Source organism: Trypanosoma equiperdum, assembly GCF_001457755.1.
Source record: "Trypanosoma equiperdum strain OVI genome assembly, contig: ctg_636, whole genome shotgun sequence".
NCBI classification, from domain to species: Eukaryota; Euglenozoa; class Kinetoplastea; order Trypanosomatida; family Trypanosomatidae; genus Trypanosoma; species Trypanosoma equiperdum.
In genome coordinates, this window is record NW_027124572.1 from 60,524 (window position 1) to 85,674 (window position 25,151).

Below are 25,151 nucleotides of genomic sequence, written 5' to 3' on the forward strand. Positions count from 1 at the left end.
ATTGAATGAATGAAGAAGCAGGCTGCATTTCGTGTCTCAGAAGTGGGGACAAAACCCTTTGTTGTGTTGTGTTTCGTTTTGCCTTTTGTGCCTTCACTCCCTCTTCTTCCTCATGCCTGGCACCACTAAGGGACAAATTATCACTCCTTCAGCTCAAAGTCCACACGGATGGGAGGTTTGGAATATGAGGCCTTTAGTAATTCCGCAAACGTGACGTGGTTCGGATGCGCCACATATTCCTGCAGTGCCTTTACATCTGTGTGCTTTGAGACAAGGCAATGAGTAAAACCACCGCTGCAATCCACATAACCGGGAAAAAGATCCGTTCCAGTTGGGCCCATATTAATTTCGAGCAAACCCGGAACTGTTTCGCGAAGTAATTTCAGGTGCCGCTGCAACTCGGAACCCGGAAGATTGGCGGCGAACTTCGTTGCGTCGAGAGCAAACATGACGACGTGGCACATCTTCGCGGACATCTCCTTTCGTTCCCGTAAATGATGATGTGTTACTTCTCAGTTGCGACCGTTACGTTTGATTTTCGTTTAAGTGATGGCTTTAACACGATAGAAATGATACTGAAACTACTTGCAGTTAAGAAATAAATGCAAGATTAAGGGGAAAGGGGGTGAAAGAGTGTGGAAACAGTGGCAGTAGGGAGAGAGGGAAAGAGAGAAAATACATTGTTTGACAACAGGAGCGGTGATATTATATCGCTAACGAATAATGAAGGTAGTTTAGCAGTTACACACGAATACTCTTCCGTCGCAAAAACAATTAACTAACGTCACTAACTCACGACTCACCAATAACCGTGAAACGCACACACATGCAGTTGCAACTTATAATAACCTATGGACCTCCACTTATTCCCCCTTTTTTTCTTTCCTTTTCCGGTTCAGTAAGTTTTCTGAGCATGAACAAAAGAATGGAACACCATCCCCTGATCCAAAACAAAAGAAGTAAAGGGAAAAGTCAAAAAAGGACGGAGAAAAAGAGGGATTTGATTTCCCGCAGACGCCTGCCGCTAATTTGCCAACGGCCGTAACGATGTAAATCTTTTCTATCGGGTGACACACACACAAACACATATGCACACCAAAAATAGAAACTCCTATTGTACCATGATTCTTTAATCTCGAACAGAATACTTTTGAATTTCGTGCCAGCGTATTTTCTTCTGTAATGTATGCAAGCAAAAGACAAGACTTTCCGCTGAAGGAGGGCAACCGGGAATCCAGAAATCAACTGGTATTGCTCTTTCACAGCCTCGGAGCACGGCGTAGGAGAAGTGATAGTAACCACCACCGTTAGCGCAGCTTCCCATGGAAATAACCCACTTGGGGTTCACCATTTGAACATATATGTTCCGCAAGATTGGAGCCATTTTATTTGTCACAGTGCCGGAGACAATAATAATTTCTGCTTGACGGGGTGTTGGACGCGGTACAATACCAAAACGATCCAAATCATACCGAGAAGCATATGCATGCATCATTTCTACGGCGCAACATGCCAAACCGAAGGTGAGAGGCCACGGCGAGTAAGCGAGGCACCACTCCGTAAGGTCGTGTAAAGTCATTTGTGCATACTGCAATGCATTATTGGGTTTACTGGTGCCAAGTTTGTGCATCATTGTCGTCTTTTTCCCCTTCTTGAGATCCAAACGATGCGACCACTCGGGGCTGCCGCGCGAAATCATCGCACGCCCTGTGAAATTAAACGACGTGCGACGAAGCATTGCAAACTATTTATCTATCCTCTTCTTTCTTTTTTTTTTAAAAAAGATTCTATTTCCTACTTTGTCCTCTATCTAACCCCGCAGTAGAGGAAGTTTTTTTTTTTGTATCCCCTATTTTGTAAGTGTACGTAAATTTATTATCTCAGTAACAGCAAAAACAAAAACAAAGTTGAAAAAGGGAATGATGGAGATGACGGTGGTGACAACAAAACAAATGACAGCGAAGTGTAATATATATATATATATTTCCCCCCAGGAATGTCTACCACCGCTGTTGCTGCCGCTCTTTCTCTGTATATATCTCTCCCTTTTCCTTCTCGCAACTACTTGTTCATGTTAATACCGATTGGGGCGCAAGAAACAAAATGAAATGGTAAAAAGGATGGAGTTGCGAAAAAGTAAAGCAATTAAAAATGGCGATATATATATTTATATTTATAACTCCCCTTCGCATGCGACGAAATGACGCGACTGAAAGGTGGAGGGTAAAAAAAGACGATATAGAGAAAAGGGTCCTTTTAAATTGAACCATTTCTGCATCGAACGATTACAAAACCCAATGGATTTAACTTAGTGCCACTGCCTCGAAGAAATGCCGGTACTTTTGGAGGTGAAGTGGAACTAATATATATATATATATATATATATATATATATAACCAAATAAATCAATAACAAATATGTATTCTCGTAAAAAAAAACCCCATAGTGTCGGCCGCTATAGTATCATCCGCCATGTTGTACAGGGAGACAAAATCTTAAATGAAAAGAACAAAAAACGGAAACTGTGCAGGATCAAGCACGTGACGAGAGGAAAAGTAAAGGGAATAAATATCGTTTTTCCGTATGCGCTACTTCACGCGTGTAAGCATGAGTAAAAACCATGCAGTCTCCCCCTATTTACTTTTTTGTTCATCAAACATTCTCGTTTCCTATTATTTTTTGTTGTTATTATTAGAAGCGATAAACTTCATCATTGGAGTACCCGAGTTCCCCTAATATCCCCCCAAGATTTACTAAATTATTGAGGTCTGGTGCCATCGGTTGGATATTCATTCCACTCGACATGGTGTTCATTGTTCCCATTGGTGTTCCAGCGACATGATTCAACAGCTGATCGGGACCACACAATAATATAATCTTTTTTTCCTCATTCGGTGCCGGCATGGTCTCATGCACCATCTCTTTTGTTACGAGTCCGGTGTAGTGCGGCCATACGTCAGGCTCGACAGCCTGATCAATTGTGTAATATACCTTAAAACGATTGGAATACTTTTGTGCGAGATCATCAAAGAGTCCCTTCAACAAAATGTGTCTCTCCGTTCGGTTACAGAAAAGAAAAGATAATTTAGTCCGATCAACCATACCGTTGTCCCATTCTTCCTGGAGCGAATGACGGATGATTTGCAACATTGGAGTGAACCCAGTGCCACCCGCTATCATTCCCACGTGTTTCCACCTATTCGGACGATACTGCAGTTTGAATGTGACTGATCGAAACAGAAGTTTATCTCCTATGTGCATACCAAATAAATGCTCTGTCATGAGTCCCCCTTGCTTGCGCTTCACAATAATATCGAAATAACCTTTCGTGTGATTAGCCGTCACAGGAGTGTAGAAGCGCTGGCATTGATCCATAGGTTGCACGCCATATTTGTAGCATGCCTGTAGTGTGGAGCATGGCTTTAGGTTAAACTCTTCATTTCCATCAATAAGGAAACGAAAAAGAGCAGTGTCATGTGTTATCGGAACAACATCCCCAAGGGTATACGGTTGGTATCGTTGGGAAAAAACTTTTCCGGGCTTTGGTTTAGGTTGAAAGTGTAAGGCATTTTCAATACTCGCGTAGCAATATGCAGATTTCGACTTGTCCAGAGGTCGGTAGTAAGTTGCGAGTGCTGCACCCGCAAGGAAAGGTGGAACAAAGCGCATAAAGTGGTGGGAACTTTTAATTACGCACACCCTAATCACTTAGTTTACCGCCTGAAAAGTAGCAACCCAAAGCGTAACCTCACTTTCGCAAAAAGAAGAGGTACCACAAGTGCTTTATTGCGTTTCCAACAGCCCTCCTGTGCTCTCTTTCCCTTTATATAAATATTTATAAATGTGCTTTGCGTATTACTTCCCTATTTCCCTTCTTTTAGGGCTCGTTCCGTAGTGGAAAGTAGTTCCTCAACGCTACACCCCCTTTTTTTTTCGTATTCCCCCTTTCAGATGAAGTCGCTCCACCCATTCTTTAAGTTGACCGGCAAAAAAAAGGTGTTCGTTTGTGCCCAATATATACGTAAAATATATATATATATATTACCTCGGAAGAAAAAAAGAAAATAGACAGACATACATTAAGGTGCATACAAACAAAAAACAAGGGGGAAAGTTACAAAAGCTTGTGGATTAAAGTCCCTGATCCCCTCCTTGAGCGTATGAAATGAGGTTAAATAGCCAATGTAAGCATGTGGTTCACGAACAAACGACGCTTACCATTCCAGTAACACGAGTTTTTTTTTTTAAACCTCACCCCACAGTAAATGAACGGAAAAGTAAGTCGCAAGGGTGTAGCATATAAGAGTGCCCCCATCCAGATATATCCAAAGTAAAGCATTGGAATTTTTTTTTAAAAATGGAAAAGGAGACACACTTAAAACCCAAATCCTCCGCCGCGGGGCCGTCCACATATGTCTAAACTACACGCCACATCCATCAATTCTCCTTTCGTGAAAACGTACACGCGCAACCGCACCCACCATTCTGTGCGACAAGTTTTTTTTCCTTTTTGACAGAAACATCAAGAGCTATCTTTGTTCACAATGAAGTTTACTGCCATGTCCACATCTCCATTAGTCATTCGAAGTGCCTCCAAACACAACTCTTCATCCATGAAACCCATATCCTTCAACATGGCGAGTTGCTGAGACCACCGCGTGGCGTCATCTCCCCGTTGCGATGCGGTTACGCCTGTTTGGGGTATTGAGATGCCGGGAGACATAAAAGGAAACGGTCCCCCCAAACCGGACCCAAAAAGGTTTCCTAAACTCGGATGGCCCACATTCCCAGGAATCCCAAAAAGGTTCATCGCGGCGTTACTAAAAGTGTTTGTGTTACCCGAGTCGGCGGTGTTAGTCGACTGACTCCAAGGGTTTGGAAGGGCTTCGCTATTTACCCCTCTCACAGACTCGGAATTATCATCTTTTTCGTCTTCTGGAACCTTAATCTTTGTGTTCCTCACAAGGTCCAAGTTTAGGTCCATATCGTCCATAAGCCCACTGGTATACCGTTCAAGAAGCTGCTCACCACCGGGAATCGCGCTAATTTGTGCCAACTGCAACTGCACATTTCGATTCATTGCCCTTCGCTGATCAGGGTCGATTTGTGACATAATGAGACTCTTGAGGGTTTCTGGGTTCCGGAACAAGCGCCCCACCTCCGGGTTCGCATCAATCAAACGACGAAGCGACGGCTGACCCGAGATCATCATCTCCGAAAAATTTGGATCGTTAACCAACGTGTCGATTATCGGTTCCATAAGTTTTGCCTGCTGTCGATCCTTTTGTTCTTCCATCAGAGGTAAACTCACCGGTGGTCGCGCCTTTTCTTCTCGTTTCTTAGATGCATGTGAAAAGAGTTTAGGAGCAACTCCTTGTGCGACGGGGTACTGCTGAGTCACGGAACTCCATGTCTCCTCGTCGTCCTCTAAAGTGTGACCTTGGAATGTGAGACGAACATTCCAATCGTTGGAGTCAACTGTCATCTCCGCAACCAATGCACGCACCTCACCCACAGTCATTTCTGGTTCGATGAAAAGTTCCACCGGGTCTGTGATATTGCTAACAACTTGACAGAGCATGCTGTTGGAATCAAAAACATTCATTCTCAACCAACCACGTTCTTTGCGTTTTGTTGCTTGACAAAGGGCAATATGGTAACTTGTCGGGTAAGGCATAAAAAACAGTACCGAGAGATAAATATATAGATTAAGAAGCACAAAACGTGACGGCACGTTGGAGGTAATATATATATATATATATACTCTAGCCGAGATGTTGTTATAATACCGTTTTTTTCTTTTTAAAGAAATAGAAAGAAAAAGAATATTACCCAAATTTGCCACCATTTTTTCTTTTAAAAAAAATTCTATGCGCTGACTTCTTCCCCAATAAGACAACAACAACAACAACAACAAAAGGCCTTCCCTCGGGTAGACCACCACCCATTTGCCGATAAAGCTTTGACAACACAAACAGACACACATCACACGCAAAGGAGGCCTTAACTATAAAAATAAATACCTTTCTATCCTCATGACGGCGGATGAGAAACATTCGCCCCTAATAACTAAGAAAAACAACAGCAACAACAACAACACTAACGTGTTTGACGCACCAAAAGAGGGTACACGGGTAATACCTTTAGATCATCGATGGGAAGACGAGGTCCAACATTCATCAACTCGGCAAAACCTCTCTCTAACTCAAATGTCTCCGATGGCAAAAAGTAGTTTACACAACAATCCTCTGGGCAGTTTTTCGCTATTGAACTTGCCTCCATTGCCAGCACCCGCATCACTGAATTTGCATCCACGCCTCCCTTCTGCACTAACAATCCGGCTTCACTCATGCGTCCGCTCTCCACCGCATGACCAACTGCAGAAAGCCAAAAGGCGCTACTCAAAGTTGTGGAGGACCATCGTGCATTCCAGCGGCGGAGTAACAGAGATGCCCCCACGACAACAAATGGAAGTGTGTTCCTCAGCGCCGCAGCGGAATAACCAAAGGCTGGACGAAGCGCCACCCGCTGCATCGGGTCCACTGCGCCATTCAACGCCGTTACATTAGGCTCCGCACCAGCAAATGAAAGATATGTGCGAGTACGTATCATAGCAGATGGTCCCACATGTGGTAGAGCCAACTGCAGTAAATCTGGTTCGTGCAGTGCACAACCCTTTTCACTCATGAGGAGTCCCGTGTGGAGTGTTTTGGTTGCATACTTGGGATTTTTCTGCCGCCCTCCTACAGCCGTCCGACCTCCAACGGTTTGCTCCCGCTCGCTATCCGTTACGAAGGCGGGCACCTTTTCGAAAAGTCGCGGTGCAACTGTACGGCGCAAGTCGGGGGCTTCAAATCCACCAATGTAAACTACAGCATGTGGAGTCCAACAGGGTTGTGGAGCATTTACGAAAGCTTCTGCTGGGAACAACTGATGCAAACGTTGCCACTCCGCAACTCCTTGAGGTGAGCAGCAATCTGTGAAGGGCCCACGCCGAGCTCCGAGTGATTCACTGCATCCTACCGATTGTTTGGACTCCTGGTCCTTCATACGTAATTGTTCCATAAGTTTTTCGTCCTCTTCTGCGCAGGTTCCTGCATTAGTGACACTAGCGGTAGTATCAGTAACGTTGGCACTGTGAGCACCATTAGAACCTGTGGTGATAAATGAGATGGTTGCTGTAGGAAATGTAGACATGATCAACTGCCGTATTGCTTCAGAATGGCTCGTCCCACGGGAAGGAAGCGTGCCGGCCTCCGCTAAAGTGTTTGATAGGAACCGTTGTGACAATTTCATTATTCCAGCATGCACGTGTATAATTTATCGTGGCTCCGGCCTTTTTTTTTTTGTGTGTGTGTGTGTCTGTATGAGCAAACAATCGTTTCAGAGGTATGGGGAGAAAAGACGATACACGACGCACTGCATTTGACTGGGTACAGGTGAATACAACACACAAAAACATTAAAGGGATCGTCCAAATCGTATTATTCGATTTTTTTTAAAAAAAAAGGCACCAACATTCTATGAAACACAACGACACGATGTATCACTCCAAAAACCCCGAGTAGCTGGTTGGCCCACAGACTCCTTCGTTCTTTCTCTTTTTTTCTTTCATGTCTCCTCAAAAAATAAGATGAACGGCAACGTCTCCGGTGAATCACGCCGTACTTATTATTATATTATTTTTTTTGGTGGTGGGAGCGGAAACCTCCGGTAATTCATCTAATACGCGAATTCTAATTATTTTCTCGCTCACGCACCACCACCAGCAACACAAATAACTGAAGAAACATATCGCAACAACGCTCTCTTTCGTTTCCTTCCGCCTTTTAGATGCACAATATATATATATATATATGCATGTATTATACATTTATATCTTTGCCTCTACCTAACAACATAAAGTGTGCACTACTCCTATACGAATATGTTTTTTTTTTTTAAAAAAAAGAGAATAATATGACATATGCCGTATTATAATGCATACACGAGTAAAGGAGGTTTCGTTCTTTCTTTCTTTTCCCTTGTCTCCATCTAATCATACATGAGGGATATTTTAAAATATAACGTAATATAGTAGAGGGATAAAGAGGAAGAAAAAAAAAGAGAAGAAGAGAAAGGGAATCAAACAAAAAGATACCACACCAGTGAGGAGCGATAGGAGCAACGGCAACGGCAGTGACGAAGAGGAAAAGGCAACAAAGTGAAAACCCAGTGAATAGAAAAAAAAATGAAATAAAAACAAAGTAAAATAAAGCATAACAAAATAAAAATAATTAACAATATTAATAAAGGGAAGCGCCCAACTACATTCAAAGTAAACTTCAAGCGAAACAGGGCTGCCACACTTTGCTGTTTTTTTTTACATTTGTCACCTTTTCACTCATTTCAGATAAATAATTAACATGGTGTATACAATTTACAATAATAAAATGAAAGATAGGGGTATATAATTAAAAAAAAATTTTAATCCTTTTTTTTACGAAAAAAAAAAAAGCACAAGTAATAAATATAAACATTGATGAAAAAAAGAAAGTAAAGAAATCCAGTACCGTAACGGTGGGTAGGGAATCAAGAGAAAAACATATTTTTTAAAAAAAAGTTATTTGTGTGAAGGTAAAAATAAAATTAAAAATTGATTCTCCTTTTTTAAAAAAAAAGTTTCTGTTTCCCCCCCCCAACCACACCTCAATAACAAAAAAAGAAAGAAAGAAAAAATGGTGCACACTGTACCCTCTAAGTAAAAAAAAAAAAGACACCTCATATCACTCAATGTATCATACCTTATTTTATTTTTTTCACTTTTCTCCTTTTAACTTTTAAGTTGCTGATTTGTTTCACGTTTGTACATTTGTGTCCGCCTTCTCTACATATTTGCTTTTTCAAAAAAAAAAAAATCAATGCCTCATTCTTTTTTTCTTTTACGATTCCGCCGCCCGCAGTTCAGTCAAATCAATCAAAAATCAAATACAGATGCATATAGATGTATATATATACATGTATAGATAAGCGCACAAACGTGGATATATAGAAGACGTATATATATGGGAAATTATTTTTTTTTCAAAAAAAAAAAGAACACACAGAGACAAACGTGATAGTGTCAAGTGGTGTGTATATGAATGGTTGAATAAATATATATATATATATATAAAGAAAAATAAAAAAAATAGGAAAGGAAGATACATGAAAAATTGAAACAAAATATGCATGCACATGTACACACACACACACAATTCAAAAAAAAAAAACAGGTGTGAAAATGCAGGCAAATGAAATAAATATAAATATATAAATATATAAATATATAAATAAATAAATAAATAAATAAATATATATATATATGACTCCACCATCACACCATCATCGCCTTTATTATAAAAGCTGCAACTTTTGCCCCTGAGCCATTTCATTCCATCAGCTGTAAAGAGCAAACAAGCAAAAATTATTGAATAAATGCTGTCGCTAATTATTCAATCATTTTTCGCTGCTTTAAATTGTTAGCATGAGTTAAAGCGAAGATGTTTTTGAGGCGTGTGATGCGGTGGAACAACACCAGAAGGGGAAAAAAATATTTAAATATTTAAAAGGGGGAAGTAATAATAATAATTATTAATATTGTAATAAGAAAGAAAGTAGTGGAGAGAAAGAGGAAAAAAAAAGGACGGGCAATGTGATGCTGCGACCTGTTATGCATTCTCGATTCCCCAACTCTTTTATTAAATAATTAACTTTCCTTCACCATTTTTTTTTTTGCTTGAGGTGTCACCCTTTTCTCTCTAACCTGACCAGAAACAAAACAAAACAATGAACATTGTGGGCGGGCGACGGAACACTACAACAATGCCAACAAAAAAAAAAAACGGCGTATGCACAATAAAACAAATGCAAAACTAAAAGTAAAAAAAGGAGAAATAAAAGAGGTGTTTTTTAAACAGTGTTGAGTAAACGCATTTTTTTCTTTCTTTCTTTCTTCATATAAATAAATATATATATAAATATATATAAATATATGTGTGTGTTTGCTTATTGGAGTGGAGGGGGTGGGTGGGTGCGGGCAGTGTGACAAAAATGAAAACAAAACAAAAAAAAGAGAAAGTAAAGTGAGGATTGGAAGGTAAAAAGAAAAGGAAATTAAAAAAGGTTATTAAAAAAAATGTTGGGATAAAATTAAGGAGGAAAAAGAAAATTAAAAACTGCTGTTAATTTCGTGGACAAGGACACAGGTAGAGGTGCAATTTCGAGAGTTTAATTAATTTAAGGAAGAAAGCGGGCTTTGAAATAACGGCTTTTTTTTTCAGGTGTTAAGGGTGAGAGGGGGAAAATAAAAACATGAAAAGGGCGGTGGAAAAGCGAGGCACAAAAAAAAAAATGTTCTCTTTTTAAATTTAAATAATAATAATAATAATAACCAACGGTATTTCTTTTCCTTTTTTTTTTCCTCCGGTGCATCGTCAATATTGGTGAAGTTTCAATAAAAGGAAAACAAAAGAAAAAGTGTGCGTCGATTGGGTCTATAATTTATGTTTTACATATAATCATACATGTACAATCTTGTTTTTTTTCTATGATAGTGACGAATATTTACAATATGCAGTCACACATGCAAACAAACCCATTCATATTATATAAATAAATGTTATATGTTTGTGTTTGTGTGTCTACCGCTTTTAGATTTAAATATATTTGAATACACATGTTTATATACATATTCCTTTTCAAAAATAAAAAAAAGGTTTTTAAAAAAAATTACCGTGATTATCCGACTAAATCGTGATGTTGAAAACTGCCGGAGGAAACGGAATTACTCCGTTGGAGGTTCCAGTGACGCTCTTCATTATGATATTTTTATTCCTTTTCACTCCGTTTTTTGTTTTTGTCGCTGCCGTTGTTGTTATTTAATTTGAAGAGAAAAAGGTAACGGAATCCTTTTGAAAGAATTTCTTCGTCACCATCGAACCCGGTTTTCCCAGTTCTTTCTCCTCATTACTGTTGTTATTTCATTATTATCATTATTTTATTTTTTAATATTTTTTTTATTTTAATTATAAAACCCCAAAATGTTCCTGCAGAAGCTTCTTTCGGTAACGCACTTTCCACAGGAAACAGTCAATTTTCTTTTTAAAAAAAAAAGGGAAGGGAAGGAAAGGGAAGGGAAGGGAAAGAAAAGGAAGAAGAAAGGTTGCATCACCTTCCCATAAAATCTTCTAGTCATAAAAACGACCAAAACGAAATTGTGTCGCTGATGCACATACACTCAAAATATACACACATACAAGTAAAAAAGAAATGGAGTTAAATTAAATGAAACGTCCCTTAAAAGTTATTATTATCACTTTATCGTTATTGATATTCAAAATTGATAACGACTAATAAATGAATAAATAAATGAATGAATAAACACCCGAAAAGGTGTTGACCTCTTATGCTTTACCGCCCTTTTATGTTGTGAAGTTGTCTTTATTGATTTGTATCTTCCCACTGTTATTCTTTTCCGATATTTTCATTCATCATATTTGCCGTTTGTGCCCATTTCGGTTTCCGTTAATGGTGAGTAACTTCTGTCGTTATCGTTAGCTATCACTACCGAACAAAATTTGCCCAAATATACTAACAATCTGTCTTCCGTCGGTGTTTTTATTTACAATTAAAAAAAAAAAACTCCCTGTCTCTACAGCACAACGCAACATGCGCGTCCACTACATTTCCTCACCTTCGTTGACCTCATGTATCGCAACGCCCCAGTTTTTGCACTCCCATCCACCCAAAAGTGAACAAAAAACAAGTCAAAAAATGGGACGAGAAAAGGTGGGAAATATAAAAGATTAAATACAAAAAGGACACACATGCATGCGCAGGACAGACGGACTTATCTGCCCGTCCGGGCCTCCTCAATTACCACTAGCCGCTGAGGAACTTTCTGCGGTCGTGGAATATGTGCAACGCTGCAATCAATGTAGTTGTGGAGGTTACAGCACTCCTCATCGCTCCGTGCATACCACATACCGCCAATGTCAACGAGGAGCCGTTCCTTCAGCTGCAATACGGCCTCACGGTCCGCCTCACTCGACAGTGAAATAATTGCGCAACCACAACCACGCTTCTCAATGTTGCACACATTAACATTGACGGTTTCGTGCAGGAACCAGACGAGTGCCTCCAGCGACATTTCAAAGCGTAGCTGTCCAATAAACAATTTGTGGGTGCGCTCGGCGGGAACTGACGGTGGCCGAAAGGATGGCAAACCTTCCGGAAAGGAAAAAAAACTGCATTTCCCACTTAGTGCTGTGTGTGCTATGTGTTCACCAGCAGACAAGTATTCAGCACCGCTGATGGAATATGGAGATGTTTCTTCCTCCTGATATCCGGACGTGCTTCGAGCTGTCAGGGGCGAGGAGCTACTGCTTGATACAAACATGGAAGTAAATGGCGTTGGAGTACGGCTGTCGCGCACACGGACATGAACATTCAGGCCGTTTGACTCCACGCTATCATCTACCCCCAACCTCCATGTAACATTGTTCTGGGAGTTGTGCCTTTGCTGTTGAGCGCCGTGGGATACTATGCCCATAGTAGTTTGCAACCTCTGACCGCCATCAGCAGGGCTTCCTCCCGTGGGAAGTACCCGCGAGGCGGTTGGAAGTGTTATAAACTTCTCAGACTCTCCTGTTGGCCTCATCACTCTTATTTTAACTGTGCTGATTTTAGACCCCTTTTCTCTTTCTTTCTCTCGCACTCTCTCTTTCTTTATTTCTTTAATTGTAAGGAGTTTGTTGACGGTAGCCGAAACCCTTGCTATTCTTCCTTCCTTCACTCTTTACTTCCTTTCCTTTGTTCAACGGCAACACCTACAAACCGCTGGTTTTTTTTTGTACTTTTTATTTTGTTTCTTCACGTAAACCGTTAAACCAAACAGTCTATAGCGTTGTAAACCCCTTTTCACAAGCGCCTGCGATGCTGCCGGTGTTAAGTGCAGTGAAAATGATAAACCCTCCTTTTTTTTGCGCTACCTTCCGCAGATTGTAGACCAACCACACGAACGTGAACACAAAAGAGAAAATTGTACGTATATATCCCTTTTCTCAACACCAAACTCTCCGTAAACGTCGCCCAACCAAATAGGACCGAAGAACGCGCACGAAAAAAAAAAAAAGTAAAACAACGAAGTCTCCTTCGATGATAACCGAGCAAGTGTTAGCTATTTTTGGGATGCTCCCAGGCTACCTATTTTAATCGATTAAACGAGATGGTCAAATTATACGTATGCGATTGCGCAACGTCAACACACATACACACACAAAAAAAAAAAGAAAGAAGAGAGGATAAGAAACAAAAACAATAAAACAACATATACAATGGATAACTTACCGACAGCAAAAGGGAGCCGACCTCAACAAATCTGGGAGGGGGGGAGGAGGAGGAATGGCGTACAGTAGAATTTATATGAATGAAACGGTTGCTAACATAACACCAAACAGAGAGTCACGATGTAGTTACTTTCAGGGGAGGGGAAATACACGCACGCAAACTTACACATATGTATATGCATACATATATATTTTTTTAAAAAAAAGAAAAAGAAGTAATATTAACCCCCATGCAACACCCCTCCGTAAGCAGGTATACAGTTAGAAGCGGCAAATCATTTTCTGTCACGAGCAATTGTTACTATCCGCAAATATAATACATTAGAGAACGCTTCTTGGGGAAACCCAACTGTTGTTGCTCCATTGGTAAAATGAGTCATGTTGGAACTATTTTCACCTTTTCATAAGCCTCTACCCTACGGTGTAAAAAATAGTTAATCATTGACCCCACCTATGTCTTTCCGCTTCTGTGTGCGAGATTTTCTCATTTTCTCTCTTCTCTTTTTCAAGCATAAAATTATCCTAAGCCACTGCTTCATTCCCTTAAGCTTCTTCCTTGATGTTTCTCACCAAACACTCACACTCGCAGTAACTGCAGGTATTGTTGTTGACATACGATGCAAAAAAAAAAACCTAAGTGAGAGATTGTGAAAACACTGCAGAGATCATGAGTTAAAAAAGAGAATAGAAAAAAGTAAACATGTAGGGTTCTGACTCCTCCGTCAGTTAAGCAGGGCACATCACAAATATAATCACAATAACAAAAAAAACTAAGAAGGGTAGAAGAGAAAAATAAAGGACATATCCCCAACGTCACAAAGTTCCGCTCCGTTGTGACATACAACAAACTAAAGCGCATACTAGAGAGAAGAATGAATTCCCCCAAACTCTGTTCGTTTTATGTCACCGACTCTCACAAACGCTTGTCACCCCCCTACTGCACATCTCCTTGCTATAACAATCCTACAAAAGACACCGACACATCGAATCCAACACATGTATCATACTTAAATAAATGAAATCGCTACTTGACGGATTCCCCTTCCTCCCACACACACACACACACACACACACCTCATTAAACGTGCAACGACCACCACCACCACCACCGCCACTAATAATTGTAGATGGCCTGCTGAGAAGCTGGTAAAGTGGCTTTGATGTTAACTGGAAGGTACTCCTCAATCTTTCCAGTGCTGAGCAACCGCCGCATCTGCTCACCAAAAACCGTGTTCTGCTGCAAGTATTGCTGCATGCGGCGTCGCTCGCGGTAATGTTCCAAAGACACGAAGAGGATATACGTCGGTACGCCGGTAATCAGCACTCGGCCATAACCCTGTGGTGTGTAACGCCAGCGGGAGGTGAGAGTTTTCAGCATTGTTTCCTTTGCTTGACCGTCCACTCCGATATCGAAGAAGTGTGGGAGGCCGTACTGCCGTTTCAGCGTCGCTGTTCCCGATGTGTAAAGCACAAGACCACAAAACAATGCACCGGATACTGCCATGTTGAATCGGCGCCACCACTGACGGCCCTTTTCAATTTCCCAATCCGATTCGGTTTGGAACTTGCGCCAGCGAATCATCCATTCGTCAAAGTACTGCATCTTCAGCTCATATTTTGTCATCTCTCGTTACTTCTCCTATGCCGACGCTACAAGATCTTTTTTTTCTTTTATTGTATTCCTCAACCGAGGCTGGTTACCGCCGTCTGTTGCTGCTAGTATCTTTTTGTTTGTTTGTTTGTTTCCCATCGCACCCCAATGGGGGGGGAAAAAGAAAATACGGGACATGGAAGAGCACAATGGTAAAAGGAGAGGGAAAAAGGCAAATAAGAAGTGGGAAATAACATGGAAAATAAGGGTCAACAAACAACGCAGATGGTATATATATATATATATAACTCCCCCCCTTGACCTTCTTTCATTTCCCATTATGATGCGTAACGCGGAACCGTAAAGTCGAGAACACACTGATGAATACTCAACATCCTAAAAAAAAAAAACAACCACAAACATTGAACAGAAACAAAATTAAAAAGCGTATACGCACATACAAATGGCAGAAAATAAATTACTCGAATGCGTAAATGAGGAGATCCAGTGTAACATAAAAAAGAAAGAAGCTTCCACGACAAACATCAGCACAAAAAACTCAGAAAAAAGGAACCCCTGGTGCCCTAGCACTGCTTTTATTCTACACATTTATATATCCCTAAGAACCGCAATTACAACAGAACCTGTTCCGTCTGTCACCCCAAAATGATTTTTCACCGCCATCATCAGCAGCCAAAGAAGAAGGGAGGAAGAAGCCCTAAAATCACGTGAACACATGAAAAAATGTGTGGTGTATGAAGGATTATCACGACTTTTACATCGGTGGCACACTTATGTTTGGTGTATACTAAAGGCATAAACAACTAAGAAATAAGATAAAAGCAGGCCCCCAAAATCAAAAAGGGCATTGGGATGTGTGTTCGTCATTAGTGCTTACTCCATTATTGTAAATGTCTACCATAATATAACCCGCGTTTCCTCCCTTCTCAGCTTCTGTTTGGTCGTAATGCAATCGCAGAGACCTGCACCGTACTTCACAGTAACGCATTGTAGAAATGTGAAGGTAGCTCCTATAAGCTATTCGCAATAATAAACTGAGCACAGTAGTGAATTTGGTATGTTTTCCGGCCAGTAAAATCTGGTCTCGGCCACTGAAAGTATTTCCCCCGCATGTAACCGCTCCTCCCACCCCCCTCTACACACACACACGCACGCACGCAAAAGTTTTCTGCATATTAAAATATATAAAACTATCATACTCCTTGTATCCTTCTCCTCACCCGTTATTATTACCCTTGTTATTACCATTATTTTTCATCACAATTATTAGTGCCGTTGTTGAGTATTCTTTCACCAATTCTAAATGATATCAATGAACTGTTCCCGTTTGTAAGGTGAGAAACAGCGAATGGAAAGGCTAGACATAAGCACACTAAGGCTCGAAAGAATCATTGCAACCCCGGCGACGACAGGGGGCACCCTTACGTGCAGAAAAGGATACAACATCCCGCTTGCTAGTGGGAGGATCAACACGTTGTAGCCAAAGGCCCACATAAAATTACCGTAAACATGGCGCACTGTTGTAATGGAAAGTGCTCGAAGATTTAGCAAGTCAACTAAACTGTTTCGCACCAGCACCGCATCGGCAGCTTCAATGGCAATTTCAGTACCCGCACCAAGGGCAACACCCACACTCGCTTGCGCCAGTGCTGGGCCGTCATTTATTCCATCGCCCACAAACACAACATCCCGATATTCCTCCTGAAACGCCTTCACAACAGCAGCCTTGGTGACAGGAAGGGCACCTGCATAGACATCCTCCTGAGAAATCCCCACTGCTTGCGCTACAGCCGCTGCAACGCCGGGATTGTCGCCTGTTACCATGAAAACACGAATGTTTTGTCGCTTTAAGAATCGAATGACACCAGCGGCTTCTGCCTTTGGCTCATCTGCCAGAGCAGCAAGAAATCGTACGCTTCCATCAACGGCAGCGAGAGTGACTGTTCGGCCAAGCCCCATCTGCCAACGCACAACCTTAGCCACTTCCCCAGAAACATCAATACCGGAACTCAACATCATGTCCATGTTACCAATGAAAACGTTAAGTTGGTGACCGCTGTCCTTGCGTTGTACCGTTGCCTTCACACCGAGGCCGCTGTGTACCGTGGAAGTCACTACTTCATAGGCGGCTACTTGACTTTTAGGATCAGAGGCAACGCAAACCGCGATTGCTCGAGAGATTGGGTGATTCGACCGTTGTTCAACTGCCCCTACCGCGTCAACTGCTGCATCGGCGCCATTACCCCAGCGCCTTTGGAATACAACGCACAAGGTACCGTTCGTAATGGTTCCCGTTTTGTCAAACACAACGCAGCGAGTGCGGCGCATAGCCTCGAGAGTCATCCCACATTTAACCAGTATTCCATGTTTTGCCCCAACACCAGTTCCCACCATAATGGCCGTAGGCGTTGCCAAGCCAAGGGCGCAAGGGCAGGCTGCGACAACCGTCGCAATGAAGAAGTCAAACGCAAAGACCGTTGTCGATTCATTGTTTCCACGCCACTCACTCGGGTAAAGGTTGAAAGCCCCAAGAAGTAACCAAACCGCTAAGACAACCAGGGAAAAGATAATAACAGCGGGAACAAATCGGGCTGCAACCTTGTCGGCAATCCGCTGAATAGCCGGTTTACTGTTCTGGGCCTCCCGAACTACGCGAAGGATTTGGGACAACACGGCCTCCTCACCAACCTTTGTTGCCTCTATGACGATCATGGCCGTGAGGTTCGTGGTACCACCAACAACAGTCCCGCCAGCACTTACAGGTTTTGGCACTGATTCTCCAGTTACCATCTGCTCATCGACGTCGGAATTTCCTTCCACAAGTACGCCGTCAACTGGAACGCGGTCACCGGCGAGCACGCGAACTCGCATTCCCTTTTTTACAGTCGAGGACGGCATCGAAACATCACCTGCGGGAGTGACAACAAGTGACGTCGGTGGAACAAGGTTCATGAGCTTAATGAGAGCATCATTAGTATGACGCTTAGCGTACGCCTCCAGGTAGCGGCCGAGTAACATAAAAGCCACTAACATCCCCGCTGTGTCAAAATATGTTGTAACGTGCCGCTTCATTAAAAACATTGTGATCAGCCCCGCCACCGAATAAAGATAGGAACAGCCTGCGCCGAGGGCAACTAACGTATCCATTGTAAACGTACGGTGTTTCAGATTAACCCACGCGCGAGAAAAGAAACCAGAACCACAGTAAAAAACGATGGGTGTTGCGAGGTATAGTTGAATAGTGTTGACGATGACCATGGTAGTAATGTCCTCGAAGTACTTGGTGACAGTCATCAAGATCATAAAGACAGCTAGTGGCGTCGCCAAAACGGCGGATAAGACAAAGGCACGCTTATGGGCCTGAATTTCCTTCGTTCGCTCAAGAGCTTCTTTCATAACATCCACTGCATTTCCCGACCCTCGCTCCTCCAAAGGTGTTGCAGTGTAACCCAGCTTTTTCACCTCTTCTTGTACGCAGTTCAGAGAGTCGCGACCCCCGGTCATAGTTAATTTACAGGTACCTGTCGAAAAGTTAATCGTGCAGCTTTTCACGACATCGATCTCCAGAAGAGCCGACTGCACTCTTGAAACGCATGAACCACAAGTCATTCCACCAATGAGCAGCTCAAATTCCCTCACCCCCAAGTTATCTAACTGTTCGGCATCGTCTGAATGGGCGGAGATCAGTACAGCGGTGTATCCCATTGCTTCCATTTCCTCCGTGATGCGACTTGCCCCCACCACATGAGGATTGTGGACGACGACAGCATGAGAAGATGCAAAGTTCACAGTAACTTGCGCCACACCACCCATTTCACCGATGTGAGATTCAATATGCGAAGCGCACGATGCACACGGAAGGCCGTGGAGGCTGAAGTGGCTTTCCACCGTCTTATCGACCAGAGCGACAGTACTACCACCCAGCAATTGAACACTACTTGGTGAACTCTTAGCGGCTTCCGTAAACTCCGGCACAACGACAGGGGAAGGTGCAGCAGCCGTCTGCGCGCTCAAGCTCACTGCTCCCACTGACTGCTCTTCCGCTAAGAGGGGAGTTTGTGCCAACGAACCATAGGAAACGAGAGGCTGGAGTTCATCTGAATCAGTGGGCCGCTGAGCTTCCCGTCCTCGTTTGTTTTTTCTGCGCCTTCGCTTCTGCCCTGTAGTTGCGTTGTTCTCCTCCATTACTGGCACGTCTCAACGTTGAAGACTGCCGATGTAGACTGAAGCGGCCGTAAATAAGAGTCACAATGGTATTCACGATACGCCGAGCCTTTTCTGTCTGTGTTGGCTTCAGTCGGAGATGTTTCCGATATTGTAAGCAAGATGATCGCTTAGTAACTGATGACACTATTGAAGCCCACTTCGACTGCGTCTTTACTATTCAACCGCGGAACAGTATTCAATGTAGAAGAGGCAACCAAGTATCTCAGGTAAAGGCAAAAAAAAAGACTGTGTGAAATAGTGGCAAGAAAATCCCCACGTACAAGGCGACAAGGGGGGACAGATCCCACTCATCCACCACCTTCAAACCATAGACAATGAAGGTACTTACTTCATTTTCGACTTCCAGAGTGTGACCCCTTTCCTTTCCGTAGCACTTCTCTGTCTCCCAACAACTGCTCCAACGGGAACAGTACACCATATATTCGCACAGACGTTGTGCTCTCCTGTCGTGTGACCATTACACATAAACCTCTGGGGGAGGGGAAACAAATATAAACTGCGTATAATGACTACACTATTACGATAAAAAATCTCTCAACTAGATAATGGAGACCTCAACAAAGCTGTTTAAACCTTGTCCTCGTCGTCCCCATCCATCATATCTTGAAGTGCATCGAGAGTGTACCCATCTTCGTCGGCATTATCCACTGACTTCCTTACCTGCATTCCCTTCACTTCCAACCATGTTTCCATGGGTGTTACGAACAGACTACGCTTCTTGGCGTCACGGTACTTTTCGTAGAGTTCCCTACTCCGTTTCTCAATCCGTTCATTGTCAATGAGTGAATAGTGCGCTTTACTCTGTCCACTTGGTTTGCGCACCTTCAGCTCGACGGAAGGCCAGTACTCTTCACCCAGCTGAGCTTTGCGGGCATCAGCAAGAAGTTCTGATAGTTTTGTTGTGCCGAAGGTTACGTTATCCGCCTGATCCTCATATTTATCAGCGTCCAACTTAAGCACACCCATTCCAACCCGATGTTGTGCTAATATACGCAATCTACGCTCCGTCTGCATGTCAACAAACTGCACGCCGTTGCCGTCCAGACGTTGCAAGTCGCAAATCCGGCAGCGTAGCGATACGTTTCGGTTGTGCACATCTAACATGCGCTGGTACCATCCCTGCCAATCGTACCGTTTGTACTGCAAATTGTCGTACTGCTCTACGAAACCAAGTTCCGCAGGGACGTTGAACTGATGCGGTTCCAACCCAATTGGTCCAATGCGGCGTCGAGAAAGTCGCGCGATGGTCGCTGCACCAGCATGCGGAACGTACGAAAGACGAATAAAAATGTGCATCATCCACCGCAGCGCGTCAAATGGGTCTTTGAGAGTCGTCTGTATAACTCCCGCCTTCACCCAATTCGGGTGGCGCTTAGTCACAGCTTCCAACACGAGTGAAAGCAGACCGTCTTCTATGCATGGTCTCTGCACAACATTCATGTTCCGCGTTGCCGCGGCTGCCGTGTCCAACTCTGTCATATCGACACCCAGTTTCCGGAGAAGGTCACAACTCAAATCGACCCTCTCAAAGGAAGAGAGTTCTTGAGCGATGTTTTCGATCCTCTGTTTCCTTGACGCCGCTCTTTCTTCGCGAGCATCCAAAATAAGTTGCAACTGGTCTGCATACTCATCAGTAAATAGATGCTTCGACATTCCCTTAGCACCAATCGCATTCTTCACGAGTTTGACGATTGCCGACAAAACAGCTGAATTACTAAGCAAAGCAGTAGCCAGCCGCTGCCAGTTGTTCGACCAGTCAACATTTTGCATAACGGCGTCCCAATCAATGGTGATTGTGGTGCCTATACCAAAGATACCGGCAACTGCATCACGCACAACGGCGTCCGTACCACTGACGAGGGATGAAAGCAGTGTCTTGACCTCACCCTTACTTACAAAGCGGCCTACGGCGTCACCAACATCGCCTTCAGCAAGTTCTTTGTTCCTGTTCATGGCCTCGCATAGCGCAACTTCTCGAGCTGTATCATGTAAACCATTTTCCCGAAGCATATTCGAGAAAGCATTTGAAGATGAATTGTGGAGAATCTCAGCAACAGCCTTTACAACAAACCGACGCTTTACCGTAGGATGAAGGAAAATCAGAGGATATTGCTGCAGTTTTCTCACGCCGGGTCGAACGCCATCTTCCAAACCAGAGGAAAGTTCCTTTAGTTCCACCGGAACGAGGCGTCCACTTTCCCTAATGCATACGAGCGTGAGATACAGTGCTACAACTCCAGTGACATCCGGCAGACGAACAACATCTTCTCGCATAACTCCCTCCCAGGCGGCACGAATGGCATCTGTGGTGGCCCGGTCGCTGAGCAAGTTTTCCTCATTTGCCTCCACGGCTGCAAAAAAAACTTGCCATACTGAATCACCATACCCAAGGTAAGCACTGTTACTCACTACATCAATCAATCGCTTTTGAATGAAATCGTTCCGCTTGAATAGTGTTTGGCGCTTCAAGGCTTCCAGTGCCAAATTCCCTTCCTGACCACCAAGCGCTAAGGTGCTCATCTTCTCTAGTGCATCGGTGATTATGCGGTGCAACATTGACTCAAACGACCCTCGTTGAAATAAGAATTTTGTGACTGCTGCCTCAGCTTGCAGTGTCGTTTCAGACCACAAGGAAACAAGTTTCCGTCTGTCTTCCTCATCCGATGTTAGCTTTGGTATCACAACCTTCTCGAACATTGACAAAAGTGACTCCGCAGTGGGCGAAAGTGGAGACACGTCAGGGACTAACAACTTCTTTAAGAGCACCACAAGGCGCGGAAATGTATCGTTATGCCAATAGTTCATGGTTCCCCACCTTTCTGCAAGCATCTCGCACTCATCCACCGTTGGGGCATTCACCGTGTGCGACTGCAATACGGAGCTTTCGGGCGCCGCGCTCCGCTGATTGTGAAGGGTGCGGATGTAAGGGTCTCTCTCACTAGTGCCGGTACCTTCATGTGGTTTCGTCCGACTCAAATCCGCAGCAGGAGCAGCAGTAGTAACGGAACTAAGCATGGGATTATCCGAAGAATTAACTGCAGTTTGATGAGCCACAATTCCGGCGCCATGCGTTCCACAAATGATGCGGTCTTGTGCTTGAAGCTGAAGGCGGGCCCTCGTGGTCGAAAAATAATGGCCCGACCCGCGCTCACCGAAAAGTGCAGGATTCAGTGAACGGTGCCAACGCCGCATGGGAAATCAGTAGCACCAAAAAAAAAATTGCGGATGCTTTACAGTAGATATAAGAAAGCGGAGAAAGCAGCAATGAAAGTTACAGAAACGTGTCACAATATCGCCAACCATTCAAAGGGAAGAGCGAAGCGCAACAGGCAACTATGCTTCACAAAATGAAGAAGTGATTTGGAAAGCCGGGAAATTTGTACCGGTTTACGTACTGGTACACAAAAGCCACCAGTGCAGTGCGGTACACCTAAAACAAAAGTTGGCTGACAAGGCAAAGAAGTCGGAAACCACCCATCTTCAGAGGGTTATTCCATCTCCATAACTGATGTTTCACCTCTAAATGGAGAGCCTTCAAATAGCTTTCACCTTGCAACAACATCAAACCGAGCAAAAAACTGCATTGAACTGTCCACTGAAGTAAAAACAACGTCACTGCTTTTAATAACACTATCCTCGCAAGTTCACGGAATGGGGTAATACGCAGCCACCCGCGGGCATTCGGAGATGACAACCCTTTGCTTTGCCTTGGCTTATAGTAAAGGTGACGGAAGTATCCGTAAGCGAACCACAACGGTCCGAACAACCACAAAAACATAGCAGCACCCACCAAACAAAAGACAAATACCGGAGGCAGGAGAACCGCACCAAAGACAATAAATGTACAGCCCTGCACCAAAACCGTTTCAAGGTCTTCCAACTTGAATTCACCGATCCGCGTGAGTATTCTCGAAATAAGTACCACATCATCCAATTCATCGTGCTCCTGAGCAACCTTTAGATTGCTATCGGGGTCGAGTTGTAACAGGAACTCGGCACCATACTCCAAAACGGGAGTAAGCAAACCACTCATCAAGTTCGCAGCCGTACACACTACAAACCTGTCCCACCCTCCATTGTAGTCAAAATGGTATTGTAACACCAAGAGCATCACCAAACTTTTCGTGATCGATATGATCATATACTTGGGGTTGTGTGAAAATACAATTTGCTGTCCTACGCGTCGGATACATTCCAACGAACCATATAGCGCCTCGTCCGCCACGGAGGCGGGAACTCTTGGTGATTCGAACCCTAAAGCATCAGAATTTAATATTCCCTGAAAGAAAACAGCGCTGTCATTATGGTCTACGCTAACATTACTATGAGTTAGTAGATGATCAGTTTCATTGTAAATATTGTCCCTCCTCGACACGCTGGTGTGCCCCTCCATATCTCGGACGATAAGTGAATGGTGAATAAGCATTTTCACACGAGTGTGTTTTTCCATAGCGGTTGTGATGCTGCTCCGCCCGAAAGACACGTAGTTGAAGAAGGCATTAACTAAAGTGCAAAGAAACCCCGATATTATCAACACATAAATGGGAGGAATGAGCACCAGTTCGGGAATGTGCATGGATGGACGTAAACATTCCATTTCCAATCCTGTACCTTTCATGTTGGGGTCGCAAACTGTTATGCTCATGAGAGTAGAAGCATTTGTCATTGTGTGACTCATTGTATTCTCAACTATTTCCTCCCATACACTAACTTCAGTGCCAAGGGGGAGGGGGGAATACAATTAAGAAAAAAAGAAAAGAAAAGAATGCAAACGCAACTGTCCGATGAGAAATGAGGGAAGTGAAAAAAACAAACAAGTACTTGCATAATAATAAACCAAAAATTTCAATGATTTGTAAGAAAGTGAGAGAAAGAACAAAGGCTCTAAAAGAGCACCAGAAGAGGGCATATCCATTCGCATATTGCGGTTAACAAGCGCATCACCAAAAGCAACAAAAAAAGAGTGTGATGTGGGTATACATACATATACATTACAGGTAGGCGTATAAACATATATATATATATATATGTTAATTTATTTCGCTCCTTGCACCCTTTATCATCAACTGCGGCAGTTTCCCTCCCCCAGTAAATAACAAGAGAGGGGGAATGATCGTGACGGTAGAAGAGAAGGACTAAAGAAAAGAAGTAAAGCAAAAAAAAAAGAAAAGAAGGGAAAAGGGGGCGATGTGCATGCAAAAACGCTCCAATTCGATTAAACACACAACACGAAAAAAAAAAGAAAAGAAGAGAAGATGATAAATAGAATAGATTGCATGTATTGAGGTAATAATACAATACAAACACAAAAACATAAAGAGCTGTCGTCTCGATAAGCGAGAAGTTGGTTGAGTAAAAAGAAAAAAAGAAGGGCGTATAACAATAAAGGAATTTTTAAAAAAAAGGGGGGAGAAAATCACACTTGTGGTGTAATATATTGAAGTAAATACGTGGGATTAGATGAGTCATCCTCACTTTTACACGAGTACACGCATCGTTTCCTTTTCTCTCTCTATTCATGCGCACCCACCAACGCATAACAAAACGATGATAACGCGCAAAAAAAAAAGTATAAATTCGTGCACACAAACACGAGGGACAAATGATAACCATGCGGGTATCCATTTGCTATTTTATATCCTTTTCTTTCGTTTCTTATTTTCTCCCCTTCGTTTTTCTTTATTTCCTTCTCTCTACTGACAGCATATTAAACGCCGCTCAATGTGCCCCACTCCAACGAGCAACCGAGCACAATAAAAGCAGAAACGCAATAAAAGATGATATGGCATATCCGCTCCCGTTCATTAGCAAAAGGAACCAACAAAAGCAACAACAACTTGAATTTAAAAAAAAAAAATCACTGACGTGTACCCAAAGTTTAGGTCTTTCTTCTTTTCTTCTTTCTCACCTTTACTCCTTTAATTCTTTTCCCTTTCCCCCCCCCC

The 25,151-nt window shown here is 43.0% G+C and overlaps 10 protein-coding genes across 10 annotated transcripts; all 10 read right to left on the reverse strand.

Annotated features, from left to right (window-relative positions):
* Nucleotides 1-140: 140 nt before the first annotated feature.
* TEOVI_000294000 (Stress responsive A/B Barrel Domain, putative) lies at nucleotides 141-476 on the reverse strand (the record flags this gene model as incomplete). The annotated part of the gene is made up of 1 exon (XM_067225932.1): nucleotides 141-476. The coding sequence occupies one exon, from the start codon at nucleotides 474-476 to the stop codon at nucleotides 141-143; it is 336 nt and encodes a 111-aa protein (XP_067082033.1).
* A 653-nt stretch (nucleotides 477-1,129) lies between these two features.
* Nucleotides 1,130-1,738, reverse strand: TEOVI_000294100 (NADH-ubiquinone oxidoreductase 20 kDa subunit, mitochondrial precursor; the record flags this gene model as incomplete). The annotated part of the gene is made up of 1 exon (XM_067225933.1): nucleotides 1,130-1,738. One exon carries the CDS (start codon nucleotides 1,736-1,738, stop codon nucleotides 1,130-1,132), a length of 609 nt encoding a protein of 202 aa, XP_067082034.1.
* Nucleotides 1,739-2,691: 953 nt separating this feature from the next.
* On the reverse strand, nucleotides 2,692-3,669 carry TEOVI_000294200 (NADH-cytochrome b5 reductase, putative; the record flags this gene model as incomplete). Its single annotated transcript, XM_067225934.1, has 1 exon — nucleotides 2,692-3,669. The coding sequence occupies one exon, from the start codon at nucleotides 3,667-3,669 to the stop codon at nucleotides 2,692-2,694; it is 978 nt and encodes a 325-aa protein (XP_067082035.1).
* An 853-nt stretch (nucleotides 3,670-4,522) lies between these two features.
* Nucleotides 4,523-5,605, reverse strand: TEOVI_000294300 (UBA/TS-N domain containing protein, putative; the record flags this gene model as incomplete). Its single annotated transcript, XM_067225935.1, has 1 exon — nucleotides 4,523-5,605. The coding sequence occupies one exon, from the start codon at nucleotides 5,603-5,605 to the stop codon at nucleotides 4,523-4,525; it is 1,083 nt and encodes a 360-aa protein (XP_067082036.1).
* A 494-nt stretch (nucleotides 5,606-6,099) lies between these two features.
* Nucleotides 6,100-7,296, reverse strand: TEOVI_000294400 (uncharacterized protein; the record flags this gene model as incomplete). The annotated part of the gene is made up of 1 exon (XM_067225936.1): nucleotides 6,100-7,296. One exon carries the CDS (start codon nucleotides 7,294-7,296, stop codon nucleotides 6,100-6,102), a length of 1,197 nt encoding a protein of 398 aa, XP_067082037.1.
* A 4,573-nt stretch (nucleotides 7,297-11,869) lies between these two features.
* Nucleotides 11,870-12,679, reverse strand: TEOVI_000294500 (uncharacterized protein; the record flags this gene model as incomplete). The annotated part of the gene is made up of 1 exon (XM_067225937.1): nucleotides 11,870-12,679. One exon carries the CDS (start codon nucleotides 12,677-12,679, stop codon nucleotides 11,870-11,872), a length of 810 nt encoding a protein of 269 aa, XP_067082038.1.
* Nucleotides 12,680-14,481: 1,802 nt separating this feature from the next.
* TEOVI_000294600 (uncharacterized protein) lies at nucleotides 14,482-14,991 on the reverse strand (the record flags this gene model as incomplete). Its single annotated transcript, XM_067225938.1, has 1 exon — nucleotides 14,482-14,991. The coding sequence occupies one exon, from the start codon at nucleotides 14,989-14,991 to the stop codon at nucleotides 14,482-14,484; it is 510 nt and encodes a 169-aa protein (XP_067082039.1).
* A 1,287-nt stretch (nucleotides 14,992-16,278) lies between these two features.
* TEOVI_000294700 (copper-transporting ATPase-like protein, putative) lies at nucleotides 16,279-19,164 on the reverse strand (the record flags this gene model as incomplete). The annotated part of the gene is made up of 1 exon (XM_067225939.1): nucleotides 16,279-19,164. One exon carries the CDS (start codon nucleotides 19,162-19,164, stop codon nucleotides 16,279-16,281), a length of 2,886 nt encoding a protein of 961 aa, XP_067082040.1.
* A 609-nt stretch (nucleotides 19,165-19,773) lies between these two features.
* On the reverse strand, nucleotides 19,774-22,398 carry TEOVI_000294800 (Mitochondrial SSU ribosomal protein, putative; the record flags this gene model as incomplete). Its single annotated transcript, XM_067225940.1, has 1 exon — nucleotides 19,774-22,398. The coding sequence occupies one exon, from the start codon at nucleotides 22,396-22,398 to the stop codon at nucleotides 19,774-19,776; it is 2,625 nt and encodes an 874-aa protein (XP_067082041.1).
* A 238-nt stretch (nucleotides 22,399-22,636) lies between these two features.
* TEOVI_000294900 (uncharacterized protein) lies at nucleotides 22,637-23,884 on the reverse strand (the record flags this gene model as incomplete). The annotated part of the gene is made up of 1 exon (XM_067225941.1): nucleotides 22,637-23,884. One exon carries the CDS (start codon nucleotides 23,882-23,884, stop codon nucleotides 22,637-22,639), a length of 1,248 nt encoding a protein of 415 aa, XP_067082042.1.
* Between the last annotated feature and the right edge of the window lie 1,267 nt (nucleotides 23,885-25,151).